Source organism: Pararge aegeria, chromosome Z (assembly GCF_905163445.1).
Source record: "Pararge aegeria chromosome Z, ilParAegt1.1, whole genome shotgun sequence".
Lineage (NCBI taxonomy): Eukaryota > Metazoa > Arthropoda > Insecta > Lepidoptera > Nymphalidae > Pararge > Pararge aegeria.
The window spans coordinates 10,570,300-10,588,366 of NC_053208.1; the positions used below are offsets into that span (position 1 = coordinate 10,570,300).

At 36.6% G+C, this 18,067-nt stretch overlaps 1 protein-coding gene across 2 annotated transcripts in view; it reads left to right on the forward strand.

The window, feature by feature from the left end:
- The first annotated feature begins 11,335 nt into the window (after positions 1-11,335).
- LOC120636467 (insulin-like growth factor 2 mRNA-binding protein 1) overlaps positions 11,336-18,067 on the forward strand; it is a 77,761-nt gene continuing 71,029 nt past the window's right edge. For both annotated transcript variants that reach the window (XM_039907956.1, XM_039907960.1), the window contains exon 1: positions 11,336-11,515. In XM_039907956.1, coding sequence (XP_039763890.1) covers positions 11,457-11,515 — 59 coding nt within the window. In that variant the 5' untranslated portion in view covers positions 11,336-11,456. The remainder of the gene's footprint in view (positions 11,516-18,067) is intronic.

Here is an 18,067-nt window from a genome sequence, read left to right on the forward strand (position 1 = left end):
TAACTAAAAAGGCTTACGCCGGGAACGCCAGTTACGTCATGTTTCAGCATTCATCTTCTCAATCCAATTGGTGTAAACCTAAGAAAAAATTCGCTCGGTAGTTTTTTAGTTTCGATTATTAAAAGCTGTTGCCCGCGACTCGATACATATATTATCGTTTTATTTTAAATCCTGCGGGAACCGTTAAGTTTTCCAGGTTTAAAAATATCCTATGTCAGCTTCAATTATTATTCGGGAGCTTTTTCAGGATAATAATCCTACTCCAGGATGCAAGCTATATTATGTGCTATTTTATCAATATTGATATGCAGTGGTTTATTCATACATGTAATCAAATCAATCGAAGAAAGAACCTCACTTTCGCTATTATTATGGAATGATGGAAGAGGCATGCGCAAATAAATATCTTAAGACTGAAAATCATTTAAGTCAGACATATATTTTTGCTATGCCTTAGCAGAGCCTCACGACTATTCATGCAGGTTTATCTGTGTGTACCAATTTAAATCTAAACAAATAAATACAATCGTAGAGTCTGAAGGATTTTTTGTTAGAACGTATTAATATCTGGAATTACCTGTCGGAATTGAAAACTCTTGATAACCCAATTCTTGCTAATAATACTTTTGAAATTTTCACCCCAAAGTGGGCTGAATAGGGGATAAAATAGGATATGAAAGTCCGCAATTGCATATCGATGAAATTGGTATTAAGGCTACAATTAATTAAGTACATGTTTAAAAATTTATAAAAATTCTACCCCCAAAGACGTTAAATTTACGATAAAAGTTTATTTGTCAGAACGCGCTAAAATTGAGATTGGGTAACAAGTATCAGTTTACCATTTAAAAAATCTATTTTACATTGATAGCCCAATTTTTTATAGGATAGACTATTTCACGTCACGTGGTGGGACGGAGTATATAGTTTAGATTTACGAAAGATAGTTTGTATCGGAATCTTCCGCGTACCAAGTCTTTCGGGACTGCTAGTAATTAAGTAAGGTATACGGGCTGCGGGTTCGACAGTGGTACTATGGAACCCTAAAAATCATTCGCCAAAAAATTACCCCGATTCAAATAGGATCACGTGTTGTAAGTTTGAGGGCACGGGTAACACGAGAAGCATATAAAACAAGCCAATGTAAAGTGCCCTATTGATAAAAGCAAGTTGTTATGGAGCTGAGCGCGGGGTGTATCTGGTTACTCATTAATATAAACAAAGGCAATTCGGCGGACATAGTGCTAGGTAAGACTAAGAGCATTGAGCAATCGCGTTCGCTGCCTAACCGTTGTGAAGGGTTCTAGCTTTTTTTTCTTTTTTTTATTTCACTACAAGTTCGCCCTTGACTGCAATCTCACCTGCTGGTAAGTGATGATGCAGTTTAAGATGGTAGCGAACTAGCCTGTTAGGGGTAGGTCTAGCAATTATGCTATATTTGGCAGATGTGAAGACGGTAACGGGACGCCCACGTGACGGCCCGTTTATTATCACTAAGTGAACTTCGTTAATGGCCGCCAACTCGCATTGTAACAGTGTGGAGGGTGAAACATTTTTAATCCCTCTCTGGGCTGACTGACCTTTTAGAGGAATGGCAGTTATATTAAACTCATACCTCCAATCAGTGTCGGTCGCGTCATCGTACCCGATTTCGAATCGCTTAGTGGCAAGTCTTTTAGAAATGGTGGTAGCTAGCCACCGCCGAAGCCTTTCACCAAACAAATAATGCTGAAAGCCTTTCTTTTTTACATTTCGTTACAAGTTCCATTACAAATTAGCCCTAGACTAAAATCTCACCGGCTAGCATAAAAAGCAAGAATAATAAAATAAGAGAAGTTTATCTCCGTTTTTTCTTCACTTACTCGTATAATATTATGTATTTGGATATTTTCATACGTGCGCCTTTGTTCGCATAGTTTACAAAACTGGCATTATAATCACTTGAACCGATTGGCGCCTACTGCTGGACGTAGGTCCTTTGAAGGAAGATCCAAAATCAGGACTCCTGTGCCGCGTGATTCCTGCGCCTACCAGACTCCTTTGATGTCGTCTGGCGACCTCGTTGAGGCCGAATAACGCTGGGTTTACCGGTGCGGATTAGCCATTCCAGCACCTTGCCAACCCGCATGCCAAGCGCGGTGATTATTGGCATAACTTGATAGTAAACCAAAAACTGTGGAGCAAAATAAAATTTTACCTCTCCCCGAGAAGAAACATGTCTCCTGGCCATGCTAGCCGTGCTGATGTTGAGATGCAGTGGTACGTATGCGTGCTAATTTGTTAGGGCCATGGTATTTTTTATTAAAATCATACTCTTTATCGATTTTTAACGTGTCATCGTACCGCTACGTGAAATCGGTTGGGATGGTAACAATTGTCTCTCACCCGGCAAGACCACAGAAATTATAAATTCTCTTAAATCCAGTATAACCTATTTGTCTTACATGCTCAAGCTGCTCTCTCAAAAATTTCTTTTACTTTTTAAAATATGATAGCATGATAGGGAGACCACCGACTTTCCATGCTCTACGAGGCACGGGAACTGGTTAACATCAATATCCTAACTCGGAGCTGGTAGTCGAAGCGAAGCTGGTAGTCGAGGCGAAGTAAACACTTGACAGATATACCAATACCTATTTTTGTTTCGACCCGGAAACCGAACCCAGTTTCCTCATGATTCCCATTTATCCTTAAGAGCATAGTAACCAACAACTAGACCAACAAGGCAGTAAATACAAGCAAACTTTCATGATTCTGGCACAATAGAAGCGCGAGCATTAAGTTTTCAAGTCATGAATACAAAAAGTAGGTACTTAGGTATAAAATGTAGAAAGAACCTCTAACTTTTTTGAAGTCGGCTTAAGGTCACCCAAGACGCGCCCTTACTCTTGAAAGCAAGACACGTGTAGTCGGGGTCACCTTCATCGATAGGTGAACGTTAATAGGACGAATTGAAACTTAAAACGCTGGATAAACAAGAATTTATTCTATCGTACACTACCTCAATAGCCGCATAAGACAAAAGGAAAATTAAACCGGTTTTTGTCATTAACTGAGGTATCGGAGATTATTTATTTGGAGTTTAATCGGTTATAATGAGAATACAATTTCACTGAACTTACAGTGTTAACCGTACAAACTCTGCTTATTGTGTAGTTTTATTTAATCAACGCAATAGGTTTTTTCAAATCGTGGCTTTTAAAACTGCTATGTGTGCTTTTTGCAGTGCGCTATATTATTAAAGTGGTGGTATAAAGTAGGTGTCAGTATCTTGGAAAACGTGCAACGATTTAACCGGTAGGTTTAAAAGTAGGTTATTATTATTTATAAGTAGGTTTTTAACTAAAAATTACTGGTAAATAAAAAGTGGCTCCGAGCTCGGCCAAACGCTGAATCTACGATTTTTAACCGTAAGAAACTATCCCGTCTATATTTGACATTAATATTAGGAGAGAGCATTTATACACACACTCACACACACAATACTTTCCTGGGTCCTAATATAAATAATTAAGACTTAGGACAAATTGTTTTCATTTGGTGCATTTGCTGCTTCTATCGCGTGGCATTACAAACCACCATATGAACGCAACCGCAACTTTTTGGTAGAAAAAATTATAGGCGCACCTAAAACGGCAGTCTGCGATTATCTTTACATAGTGAGTAGTAACTGGCCTTGATTTTTTTTTTAACGATGAGAGGAATTGAATTTCCGTTAGACCGGCAACTCTTCGGCAATGGGGCATTTTGTGATGGGAACACGCTGTCGCTGCCAATTGCCATTTGTTATTCCTCATTGCCCTGCATGGCGGTTTTTTGGGATCTATTCAGTATGGAATATACCTACCTGGAATTTCCGTTATACCGGCAATACCTCGGCAATGGGAACACGCTGCCCATTGCCATGTGTTGTTCTCTTTGTTGGTCTGTAATAAAGAAGTATGGCGGCATATAAGGATCTATTCACTATGGAACATTTCCGTTAGGCTGGCAATTCCTTGGCAATGGGAACCGGGGAAGTAGGGAAACACGTTGCGTTGTAATTGAGTGCACTATAAGGCTAGACAGTTTTTTTATCTTTTTTAAGTTGGTATATAGATAGCCCGCCAACCTGCATTGAAGCAGTGTGGTGAAACCCTCTCTTCAAGAGGAGGTTATGGCCTATGCCTAACATAACTTTTATCTATATACTTAGGATTTACAAGGAATATTATTCGATATACTTCAGGCGTATTGCCTTAATGTTCGTACAGACCACCAGCAATACGGCGATAATAGGAGTGGACTTATGTATGCGATAAACTCAACTAATTTGATGGACACGTACAGTAAACGTATAAAACTTGGCGCTAACGATTAAGCATAAACTAACCAAACTATTTTTATATCAGCTTGAGCTTAATTTAACTTAATAATTTAATAATTATTACTAACTAGAGTTTCCCCGAGAAATCAATAACATTCATATGCAAAGGCGGCCTTATTGCTAAAGCAATATTTTCAAGACGACCTTTGAGGAAAGTTATCTAAGATTATAAAGGTTATAAATATGAAAATAACACAAAATAAATATTTATTAATACTATGTGTGTACTCTCACAAGTCCCCGAGGGAGACCAACGCCGTCCATCCATCGCTTATATATTGGTACACTCGACGTAAGATCTCTTGAAGGAATAGGTCGTCAAGATGAATCAGAACACTCCATAAAACGTATTAAATGGGACATTTTAGGTTTCTCAGAGATTAAAGAAGAAACTCACATTATGGAACATGACGATTATGTTTTGCTCTACACATAAAAGAAAAGTGGAAGAAATGTAGTAGGATTAATGGTTAAAAAAGAGTTTCAAAATAATATAATTGAATTTATAGCGATTTCAGATAGAGTCGCTAGATTAGACCTATGTTTAGAAAGTACTGCACTAAGCATCATACAAGTTTATTCACCGACGAAAAAGATTGTTACTACAACCATATAGAATTCGCTCTAAAAATACATATCGATAATATTGCTAATAGGCGACTTGAATGCAAAAATTGGTAATGCAAACCTAGAAAAAAATACGATAATGGGCCCCTAGGGATATGGAATAAGAAAAAAGGAGGATCCAGGCTTATTAATTTCTGTTTCGAAAATCGAAATAAAATTATGAATACTTTAATAAAAAGCCAAAACTAAAAAGGACGTGGCGGTCACCCGACTGGTATACATAAAATGAAATAGATTTCTTTATCACTAAAAGAGTGACATCTCCATACGAAGCGACTACTCTACCTTAGACCACATCTACAAGTTATAAATATATATTTAGTATATTTGAAAACTCTTTTATGTAGGCGTTTGTAGATTACACCAAGGCTTTCGATTCAATTTTTTACGAGTCTAACTTGAAAAACAATTTTTGACGTGAAGCATTGCAAGGATATCCGATCGAGGCCGGTATCTTTAGAAAGTTAGACTGGACTGGATTAGTGATCAATGTAATTGGGGAATATTTAAACCATCTTCGGTTCGCTGACAACATAGTTACTTTAGTAGAAAACTATGAACAACTCATATATGATATACAACGTGTAAAAGAAAACAACATCACATGAAAAATTAAACCAAGTGGATCCTGTCACTTTATTAGATACGCCTCGCGTAGCGTTATGTACTATTCGCATGGAAAAATAAATAAGCTATTTTGATTTAATATCTTTAAAAGATTGATTAGTTTAGATTTCCAAAAGACTCTCCTGATTAACTTGCGGCACCCAAAGAGTATGAAGAGTTAATAACCAAACCGAGATTCCGAGATTTTTAACGGTTTCGGTTTCACAACTGTATCTTTGACATAAAGATCGGGGTTTTACGGGTTTGCTTTAGATTAACGATAATACTAGCCCGTGACTTACTAGCGTTAATTGTTAGACCATGAGATTTACTCCAGGAACAAATTTTACGCTGACCCGCATTTATTATGTTTAACAGGGAGTAACGTTAATGTGGAATTATGTATAAGAAGCAAAAAAATAGTTCTCTAGGCAGAATTTTGCTACCTTGAGTTGCATTATTGGAATTTTCCTAAAGATCTAAAATTTTATAAAAATAAATTAATGCCTTTGTTACTTCGTGATAGTTTTGCTTTCTTTTAGCGAAGATATATATATGTAGTTAAAAATGGTCCATTAGGTACTTTCGCAGCCTATTAATATATAAAAAATCTTTACTGTTTATTATCTTAACTGTTTATATATTAGTATAGATAATAAGTACCTAATTACAATAATACAACTTTTTATTTCGTTTAAGTTCGGCTCAACTGTGTATTGTTACTTACAGTACCTACTTGAACCTAGAAAACACTTAAGTGATTGAGCTAGCCAATATATTTATATATTTTTATAATGCTAAATGACCTCTATAAAACCCGCGATAGCTGATAGAAGAACTGGTTCCATAGTAAAATTAAAAGCCAAGTATCTAACTCTAGTACCTCTATAATTTTTTTTTAACAGATGGTACTAATGTCTTGTCTACATTATCGCGAAGTTCGACGTAAATATTTAAGGTACCTACTCGTTAAAGGCTTTAAATTAGCACAGGACAAGAACCAGCCAGTAATACAATTACAATAATATACCCCTACATACACCACTTAGGGCTAACTGCATCATTATCTTGCGGCTGACTAAAGGAGTTACGACGTAGGCACACATTATCATCATTTCCACAAAGTAAGCCGCTTAGAACACATGATTCGTATGTGTTCATGGGCCCGGCGCGCGCGGCGGCGCCTGTTATCATCACGCAACGCCCGCACCGGCTTTCGTATGAAGCCGGTCAACTGTACCTATTTATTTTGTGGTGCGGACACAGAGGAGAAGCGGATATCAAACTAATCGCTCCAATGAGTATACTAAGACCAAGCAGATAGCTCAACTGCAGGGCTAGCATAGGTAGGAGACAAAAACTATATCCCCGGATTATATCCCCTGTCAAGGGATAGTTGATAGAGCTATGCTCTGAGAGTTGATAGAGCTGTGGGAGATTATAAATTTTCATCCTTTCCTCGGGGAGATAATTTTCTACTGCCCATGCTAGCCGTGCTGATGGTACAAAACCATCGCCATGTAAACAGAGCATCACTTCGCAAGGCGTGCAAGAAACACGTCACGCTACTTGCCGTCCAGTGCCCATCAACCTGAGGCGTAGGTGTTAAGTCCAGCCAGCCAGTAGTAACGCCGGTTAACAAGCCTTTTTGATACAGCATTGCAACAATGCTGCTTTGCATCAGAAATAAGCATGGTGGTAGCGGTGGCGTTCTCAGGGTTTTTGACTAGGGTATGCATAAAGAAGGAAGAACGAAATTTAAAAATTCTTCTCCTTTATGAGACATACAAAAATTTTAGAGTAGGCAGTGCTTTTGTACTTGCATGAAGTGCACGCCACTGGGTGGTAGTACTTCCCCGGTCAGGCTGTCACAAAAAGCTTTGTTACCTACGGAATTAATTTCGAATATCAAGGAATGATACCTACTTTAGTACTAGCCCTAAGAAACTATAGTCATAAAGCATCTATCTGCGTGCCATTCGCCATTTAAGTGTCCACATTTCCTGTGTAGGTACCTACATGAAGTGTCATTAGCTGCTAAAATCACTAGTATACCTATTCATTGTAAAGTCAACATCTACTGAGGATGCTCGGTTTCAAAGCGCCTCTACGCACGTTTGCGTAGAGGGGTACATTGCCGAAGATCTGTTTGGTGAGGAGTATAAGGATTGAAGAAATTGCAAATTAGGTACCTACACCATACAGATTCTCCTGCTTCTCGCGGAGTAGGTAGGTATAGCAAGTTAAGCTTAATTTTCATAATATATATGGATTTCCGCTAAGTAACGCCTGCTTTTATCCAAAATCACTTTTGTTGAATTTGTGTAGGAAGTAGGTACCTATACGTATTTTCATTGCCAAGCATAGTTTTTGAGTGTTAAGTTTACGGACTGTTTGAGAAATTCAATAGAAATCTGAGGTGACATATCTACGCGGTAAGTTGATAGGTAGGTACAATTACATGCGCGGACTTCATGCCTTCAAGGTCATCTCTTAAGACACAATACAAACAAAAATTAATTGTAACGCATGCATATTGTATGATGCATTACTATCGCACTACGTTATCGCCATACCGTCACCCTATCTGCTTTGTAGTAAAAAATGTGGCCCAGATTTTGATAAAGTATGCGGTGTAATGTGTTCGATAATAAGCTAAGATAGTTGTTACATGTGGTTACACACAGTGTAAAAAATACTTGAGCAGTTGTTGAACGGTTAGTCTTGTATGGATAGGTACTTTAAGATGAAGTCACAACTAAGCTCCTTATGTAAGTTTTCACTCTTCAACAACGGAAAGGGGCGCGCTTCTCGGCCACAGTGTAAAAATACAAGCAGCTTTTGAACCTTGTCTTGTATAGCTTTTAAGTACAGCCAAGTTCAATGGGCTTATCAAGTATTGTCTGATTTTTTTTTTTGCAATGCTTTTGTTGCTTCCCTCGTTTTATTAGATGTGGACCTATGAGTAGATTTATTCCTAACTAGCTGTTGCCCACGACTTCGTCTGCGTTTGATTTTGTTTTTTGATGTGACATTCAATTTAGTTGTAGTCCTAAAAAAAATAAAGTATCGCTAAGCCTTAAATCTAGGGTGTGTGCTGCTGTCCGCTGAGGAGTTCTGTTTTCTATTTCCAACCACATTCAGATCTACACAAAGTTTGGACAAAATTAAACACATATTATAACCTGTATAGTACAAAAGTAATTATTTAAATTTGGGTTATATTTTGTCGGAGTTATGGTGTAAAATCGTGAAACACTTTCATCCCCTCTCCCAAAGGAACCGAGTAATGTCGGGATAAAAGTATCCTATATTACTTCTAACACTTCCAAGAATATGTGTACAAAGTTTCATGAGGATCGGTTAAGTAGTTTTTGCGTGAAAGCGTAACAAACAAACTTACATTGACATTTATAATATTAGTAGGGATTATTATAAGTATAGATTAAAGGAGATTGTTATTCCACAGACCTACTTCATAGGTGCCTACCTAAGGTATATGTAGATTTAGATATTATGAACCCCATTTTTACATTGCCCCTTTTGGGTAGATTTTGATAAAACATGGGGTTAAAATTGAAAGGCACCCCCGCCTTTCAATTTAGAGAAATCATTTGTAATCTTAAAATATCAAATCTTTTCCACATCTATAAGTTATATCACAAGGTGATAAATTATTCCATTATAACCATAAGTTATTGCAGGCCCAGTGCCAAGCTGTAATATACGAATTACGACTACCCAAACGCGTCCAGTCCATATCCCCATGGTGCGCATACGTTTAAAGCGGGTAGTTTGAATAATAGGCGGAACACATACGGACACGCGAGTGACTTTTAAGAAATCTGCTTCTTCACCAGACGTACAGAATCCTACGCGTCACGACCTCCGAACTATAAAATGTCACTCTAAACTAATGATAGATTTCTTTGTTTTTAACAAGAGTGATGCATGTGTGTCTTAATCCTACATATTTTAAAACACAGTAAATAACTCTTGCTCTTTAAAATGCCGCTTCCTGGATCTACCGCCCGGGGCCATCTCCGACTACATCTACGAGCTACGCTACGCCACTGGATCTATATTTCTTTGGCTATTTGCATGTGGTGGAATCCGGTTGAAGAACCTACCATTTTCTATGTTTCATAACATAAACATATAAACAAAACTACCAATTATAATTAGTCTAAAAAGGTATGCACACTTAGAGCATTTTGTTGTATTTTTTCATTGGGAAATGAGGGTAACTGCGCCTATAGCAACAAATAGGTATTTCTGAACATATTAAAGTATATTTCTTTCTTTGAATTCTAATAGAAATCCATCTCATTAGTATGCTCCAATTATAACGAGGGTATTACAAGAACGTAGGTACAAGGTAGGTTTGCTCTTATTTTCATTATTAAAAGTCCCTACGAAGGTTACTTTGCAGTTAGCTCTTGTATCTGTACCTACAAGAAGCTTACTTTTCATGGACGCAAATATACATGATAACGGGGTGGTTTGCAGTGCGCAAGGAAGCATAGTTTGGATACGAGTTTAAAAATGAATAAAAACAGAGGCATTTTGGGCAAATTGATATGGCAACTTGATAAGTTAAAATTTTGCATCTCTTCGGAACAACATATATGATGCAATAAAGGCTGAAAAATTTTTCGTGTGTTTGTTAAGTGTAGTTATATACAGTATAATAACTGCACTTAACACACAACAATCTTTAAACAATCGTTAATTCCTTGCAGTGCTAACTGCACTGCAAGGAATTAACGTTAAAGATTTGTAATGCTGTTGTAGCTTAGTATAGTTTAGCTAATACAATTATATATTATTAAGAATATTCGGGCTCGCAGTTTCGCACTCTTCTGGTGCGCAGATGTTTTTGTTAGAAATTTAATCATTGTATATGATACATTAAGCGCAATATAAGCGAGCCCGACTGGAATAGGCATTGATAACTAATTTTTAAATGCACTATGAGGTTCAGAAATATCTACTTTATCCAAAATATCTTATTTTTTGAAGAAATAAAAGGTTTTGTTGATAAAAATTGCAAATTATTTCAAGCGAAAAACCTCAACGGGTGTCATGGCCAATTAGAGGCCTTAGAATCAAGAATGTTCTAAAGCTTTTAATAGAATAGATAGTTTGAAATTACAAAATACTAATACACGCAGAGATTTTAGAAGTTCAAGCGGTACAAAACTGTGTATGTAGAAGTGACATCATATTTTTGAATTCAGCGTTTCACCTGTCGCCAAAATGAGCAGTTAAATTAATAAATACCAACCTCACTACGAAAAAAAATAAAAATACGTTAATCCGATCTTTGTTACTGTCATCATGCCTATTATAGGTCATGAGTGGTTGCGCAGAGGAAACCAAATATGTCATTTGAAAATAAGGTAGGTAGGTACATGCGCGAATGTCTCGGATAGTCAACTTAAGCCCGGGCAAGTAAGGTAGTGTGAACTGTACAAATATTGATGACAGTCCGCTAGCCCGTTACTGTAACAGGCAAATTGATAGATCATGGAAAGCCACCAGCCTACTTCAATACCGCGCCCGATAGTTTTTATATTTTGCGTGTGCATGATATTGTCATTTGTTAGACTGTGACGTGCCCACGTGCGGCGACAACGTTGCCTAGCGACGCGCGGGCGTCGGGGCGCTGCATTCTCACCGCCCGCGCGTCCGTCCCTCCCGCACCTAGCCGCCTTGCCGTCGGACTCATGCAACTCAGAACGGGTCCGCGCTCCGCACTGAGTGTGCTCGCGTTTTTGGCCTCTATTCCGCGCGTACTTTTCGTCGCATTCGCCGGTGTGACTGTGACTAGCTGCTCCAGCTTCTCATTGACGACATGGACGGCTACCTGTCCCAGGACGTTTCGGGAGATGTCACTCCTACTTTTGATGACGGGTATGTAATGCACTCTACTTCTTTCGCTGTATCCCGCTTTCCCTTTGCAAAGCATACGCTTCGGCGAATTGATTCATTCGTTATCGTGCTAACGTCGTTGGTACTCCCATACCGAGTAGCTTATATTGTTGAAACCGCGTAAGTTCACTTTCGTTACTTTGTACTAAACGAATCGGGCAAATTTTGATCGATCTGATATTGAAAACCGCTTGGTTCTTTGATGCTACTGATAAAGTTAATATTCCTGGTATTTATGTGATAATAAAATGACGCATGTACGCGGTTTTGTTTTAACCGGCTCTGGAACAGTACCTTAAAACAATTTAAACTAGTCTCACCTCACCAGTCTCACAACTATGGATCATAGCGTAATGCTGCTTTGTCTACAATCTTCCTGAATAACGAATAGGTAAGCTACCTAACGCAAAGATTATTTTATTTGGACAGGTTGTTGTAATCGTACAAAAATACAAAAAACTGATCAGCTTTTAAATGTTAAGTAGGTACCTATCTACAGATAATTATGATAGCGATGCGACTTTTTTCCAAACTGTGATTCCCAAAATCGATTTGCGCGAATATTATTGATTCTTCAATTGAAATCTTACATCATGTCGGCAATAACCCGTGCTTGGGATCTATTAACTACAGTTTTACCTTATATTTTTCTTTCCCTTTCGCAAGTGAGTAAAAAGTCAATTGTAACGGGGCAAGCAACGGTGACTCAAGTAAGCAAATGGATTTATTTGCAGACAACTTTGTAGGCTTGAAGGAGAATCCACATTATGTGGCATTAAAATACCTTAAGTGCTTAAAATGTAGTCATAAAAATATTTTTGTTAGTCAATAGGTTACTTTTTATAATTGCATCAAAATCCTAGATTAGTGAGCTGACAGCTGACAGACCGACTTTTGTTTAAAAGTACTGTATTAGGGTCTTTTTTGATCCTGATAATTTTGGTCGATATAGATTTTTTTTTTTTGGTTTCTATTTTAATTTTAGTAGGTCCAAGATTTTAGTTACCTACGCGGTATGGGACTATCAACCTGTGTAACCACGCTTTTTAATTATACTTATTTCTTATTCTCTTCTGTTAATTATAATTTCATTTCATACAATCACTTAAAACTGATCTTGAAATGCATATAGATATAGGTTTCTTTTTTTAACAGTTTAGCTTTTTAGATGCATAAGCCACCAAACTAATATAATATAAGTAGGTAACTGGTAGAAAACTTGATCGGCTTGTAAAACCACGTTTTTTTTAATTTCACCAACGTGATAGATATAATAAATAATATACCTACCTATGACGAATTACACTATCAATTGAACGATGCGGAATTTAATCGATATTCTGTATACGTAATCTAAATAGGGTCTTTTCGCCTTTTCGCGTCCTACGCCCAATTCGCGTCCAAACGACGGTACACTGTTTTACAACAGTGAAAAATAACAATACCGACACACCAATCTAAACAAGAGCGCTTCTATTGATGTTCGGACCTATGACAGGTACTCACACACAAACAAAAGATCTGTGCGTGCAACCCAAATTTAATGAAAAATAAACTAATCTTGCGTGTGCAACCAACAAGTGCTGACGCGCGAATCTGTTGTAAAAAAAATAGTGAGCAGCTGTACTTTTCACGGTAAGTATTTAAGGTGTTTATGTGAAATTTAGAATACTTTGTTATCCCTAGACCTTAATTGTGAACCACACTATAGGAATAACGATGTTTGTGCTTATATTTTTCTACTGACAGTTTTATATAAGGTGGACGCGAACTGGTACATAAAATTTATAAAAAAACCACTTTGTGTCCGCTGTGGACGCAGATTACTCTAACTATTTCTCAGTAAGATGTTTAATTAAATACGATAACATGGGAAAAACAATATAAACTTCGTATCAATTTTAACAACATTAACATGCATAATATGATGGCCGATTTGCGTCCATATTATTAGAAATATAAAAAAAGATAATGAATGTCAAAAATCAGACTTGGACGCACAGTTTTACTACATAAGAAACCCTATAACATTTTGCGTCCATCTTTTTATCACACGAAAATAATAGAGTAAAATTTATATAATTTTATTAAAGGCTTTGTACCGAAATGGTAAAATAGAATCGTATAAAGCCATCGACATGATATTCGAAATAATAGTGAATCTATTAATGGAGTTAGTTGGAGGAGAAAAAAATATATCCTGAAGTGCAATTTATGTTAACTTTTATGATATCAGCAATTAGGTATTAAATAAATGTTTTGATTAAAATCACAAGCTTCCCTTTTTATTTCCTATTTCCCTTCCTAATTATTTCTAAACAGGTGGACGCCAATTGGTCCACAGGCGGACGCAATCTGGATTTTGTGGACGCAAAATGGGAAAATCGCCTGTTTCAGCTATTTGTACCTGTGTAGAATAAAACATCAGATGCGTTGTCCAAAACTGTGCATTAAACTTGACAAGACTATATAGGGACTACATTACAACCATATTTGATTAAAAAGTACCGCACGGACATTTTTTTTTTTCACGTTCAAACCTAACAACTCCACTAAGTGGACGCAAACAGGCGAAATGACCCTAGGTTGGAAAACTACCAAAAAAAAACTTCCCTTTTTTAAAATCATTTTGGAAGCGATGTTCGAACATTGGTAAGAACATCGGCATCATTTTCTGGGGGCCGAGTTCGAATCCCAGCTCGCAACCCCCTCTAACTAAATCGTGTGCGTTTTGATTCATCAAAATATTACTTGCTTCAACGGTGGAGGAACGCTTTTTGAGGAAACCTGCATATGCCTGAGAGTTCTTCATAATGTTTGACGGCCCATTGGCGCAGTTTGCAGCGACCCTGCTTTCTGAGTCAAAGGCCGTGGGTTCGATTCCCACGACTGGAAAGTGTTTGTGTGATGAACATGAAAGTTTTTCAGTGTCTGGGTGTTTATCTGTATATTATAAGTATTTTATGTATATTATTTATAAAAATATTCATCAGTTATCTTAGTACCCATAACACAAGCTACGCTTACTTTGGGGCTAGATTGCGATGTGTGTATTGTCGTAGTATATTTATTTATTTATTTATTTAATGTTCTCAAATCGTGTGAAGTCCACCAATCCGCACTGGGCCAGTGTGGTGGTCATTCTTATTGTGGTAGAAAGCCCGTGCTCTGTAGTGGGCCGGTAATGGGTTGATATGAAGATGAAAGAGAATGCCGGACGTAGTATGGGATTTCGTTTCACTGGAAGGGTCTAATAGATAATTACAATTCATTACCAGAATCATTAAAACTCAAGTTCGCCGGATTTCAGAGTTACAAGCAAATGATGTTCGTGAATTAACGTTATTTTTGACACATTTGATATTCTGCGATGTTTTCACGTACATTTGTAATAAATCTTTAAAAAAAAGGTATGAGACAAAGTAGGTACGTACCTACCTACGTGTACATTCACGAGACCTTTTTGTTGCATACTGCAGCGAACAAAATACACCGGTAGGGAACCGTAACAACCGGGTCATTTGTTACTTATAAAATAAGTAAATTGCTCTGTACCAAAATAACTAGTTTTATTATAGTTTGGTTTATAATCCAACGATTTTAATCACATCACAGTGAAGTATTAAAAAAAATTACAATATCCTCATCGGCCACAACTCTTTAATACTATTATTATCGTATCGTATTTTCCTGTCAAGTGACGCACCCCCCCCCCCCCCCCCCCCCCCTCTCTTTCTCGTAATCAGTAGTGCCTAGTGGTGTTCCAATATTTATCTCTATTCGATATCTCTCCCATTGGATTATGAATTGACTATTACTTTTACTATATTTAGGGTTAGCACAGTATGAAAGTAACAGATAGTAGTATAAGATGAAATCCATCTTAGGTGCTTCTTAGGGGGTATCTTAGGTTACTTATGAATATTATGATATTCTAGTCTGTACTGTATTTTAACCCATTCCTCCCCACTGTCATAGGATAAGTAAAGCGTATTCCTCCCGACTGTCAAGGATAAATAAAAGCGTATCGATTATTTTTTCGTTAATCGAGATAATTATATTGTAGTTTGAAAGAACTGACAACATGCTTCAGTAACAAAATTAACATTGCTCAGTCGGTTTTGATATTAATAAAATAAATATTATAAAAAAAAAAACCTTTAATTCTCCTACCATTAGAATTAAATTCACTCACTACATTACATAACTTTAATTATAAATATTATAACAAATTATATATTTCATTTCAATACATTAATTTAATACCTAGCTTGTGTTATGTCTAGTTGATGTTACTTGCAGTAGACCTTCCCCAGCTCTCTCCATTGCCTCCTTACCTTAGCGTTTCTCATCCACAAAGGTCCACTTATTCGTATTTGAGTAAAATCGTCCCGCCCAGCGATTCCTCGGTCTTCGTCTTTACCATCTATTGGTCCGTGGCAGCTACTTTGTCAATAGTCTCGTTCATGAATTTGATATTAATACATCTAGGTTTATAACATCAAAGCGCCGAACGGAAATACATAACAAAAAAAAAACAGAAAAACTTACAACGATTTGAAGAGCAAATCGTCTATTTTCGATATTTTTTTATTTACAGGTAGGTTGGTAGATGTAAATATGTACAAGGTTTCAATCAACATGTGCCTATTTATATTGAGACATATTAATAGAGAATATACATATTTTAAACGACCAGATATTCTAGCGCTGCATCTTAGTTATTTAGTTACATGCCTAAGATAATGAACGCGCGCAAAACTTTTGACCATTTAAAACGTTCTTTTTCATATTATATATCGTGGTCTGTATCTATTAGTACAGGTACCTATACAGTATCTTAACAGCTTTTCTAGTAGTAACCTTGCAAGAAAAACGAATCGCATACACCCCACGAAAAATCTGCAGCCCCCGCGCGGCGTTTCTTTGAAATAGCGTTACAATAGGTACAACTTAAACATTTATATTTTTATACATCTTGTTGGTAGAATGAATTCAACCCTAAACAATTGCTATAGTTCGGAGCCCTTTGCTGCGTCGTTTCTTAATCAATGCTAATATCTCGAATACCCTTTCTAACTTCTGTTTACCCCATCATCTACATCATATTATGTGCCTTATTTGGCTCAATATGCGCCAAAAGATTTTTTTCTAAACTGGTGTTAAGTTTAGTTAAGATGCAGTCTAAGACGGAAACTGGCTAACCTGCTATTGCAATTATAGTTAACTTGCTTAGCGGCACGTGTTTGTCTGTAGGTTAACTAGCCACGACCGAAGCCTGCCACCATATCACACCAGAGAAAAATCGACACCAAGAAATGACTTCTTATTAAATTCTTTATAATAAAAATAACACATATAAATTATAATAAAAGTTCCGCCAAGAATTTTCATTACAAAAAAAAAAAAAAAGAAGGTTGAATTGGAAAACCGATCCTGTAGATAGGCTAGGAGTTACGGTGTAAAATATGTGATAAAAATTTCCCCCTTTGTAAAATGTTTATTTTTTATATAACCCGCATCGAGCAGCGTAGTGGTACTATGTTATAAAACCCACTCTAATATCATGGAGGCCTGTTCTGGGCAGTAGGGCATTGAAGCCGTCTATGATGATGGTGATGATGTTACAAAGACTAAATAAAATAATTAAAAAAAAAATACAACCGAATTGATAATCTCGGTATAATATTTTTTTGTAAGTCGGTTAAAAAGGCAAGTCCCTGGATCTATCAGGATTGGCCCATAGCGTATGGTTTAAATAATATCAAACGACATTACAAGAAATTACAGTAAGGTACATCAAATTATATTTTCAGAAATAACAATTTATTTTCTCTGTAATACATTCTGAGCAAATAACTGAAATTACTAATTAGGAAATCATTACTCACGACGTCTTCAATATAGTAACGTAAGTATATCTCTAACGTAAAAGGTGATTCGTCGGATACGTGGTTTGGTTACCGTTGACGTCCTTTTTTACACGGTTTTTATTAGCTTCACCTGTGTTTTGGTTTGTATGTTGGCATGTTATTAACCGACTCCTTTGGACTTGATTTTGACCCTTTTCAAACGGTCTGATTTCGTTTAAACTTTGTAGATATATCGAGGACCGATGGCAATACATTAATTTAATAAGATTATTCCATTTTTCAAAATGCTAAATGTGATTTATGTCAATTTATATTAATATTAATCTATAGTCGATAAGGAATATATAGGAATGAAATTAAATTTTAAAATTAAAATTAGCAGATTTCACTTAATTACAAATTTGATGGTGAATGGGTTACCGATTATTTTAACAATAAAATAGTTAACTAAAAATCACGCTTTTATAAATTAGTACTAAAAGGAAGAAATTAGTTTGATTTTGTATACGAAGCGTGTCTTTTAGTTTTTTAGAACTATTAATTTATTATCATGTCAGCACTGACCATCGACACGATGCTTCGCCCTAGGCTAACTGCTAAATCAATTAAAAGGTTAATACTAGCGATGAGTCGTCATATAGTTTTAACTGAATGTGCAAAA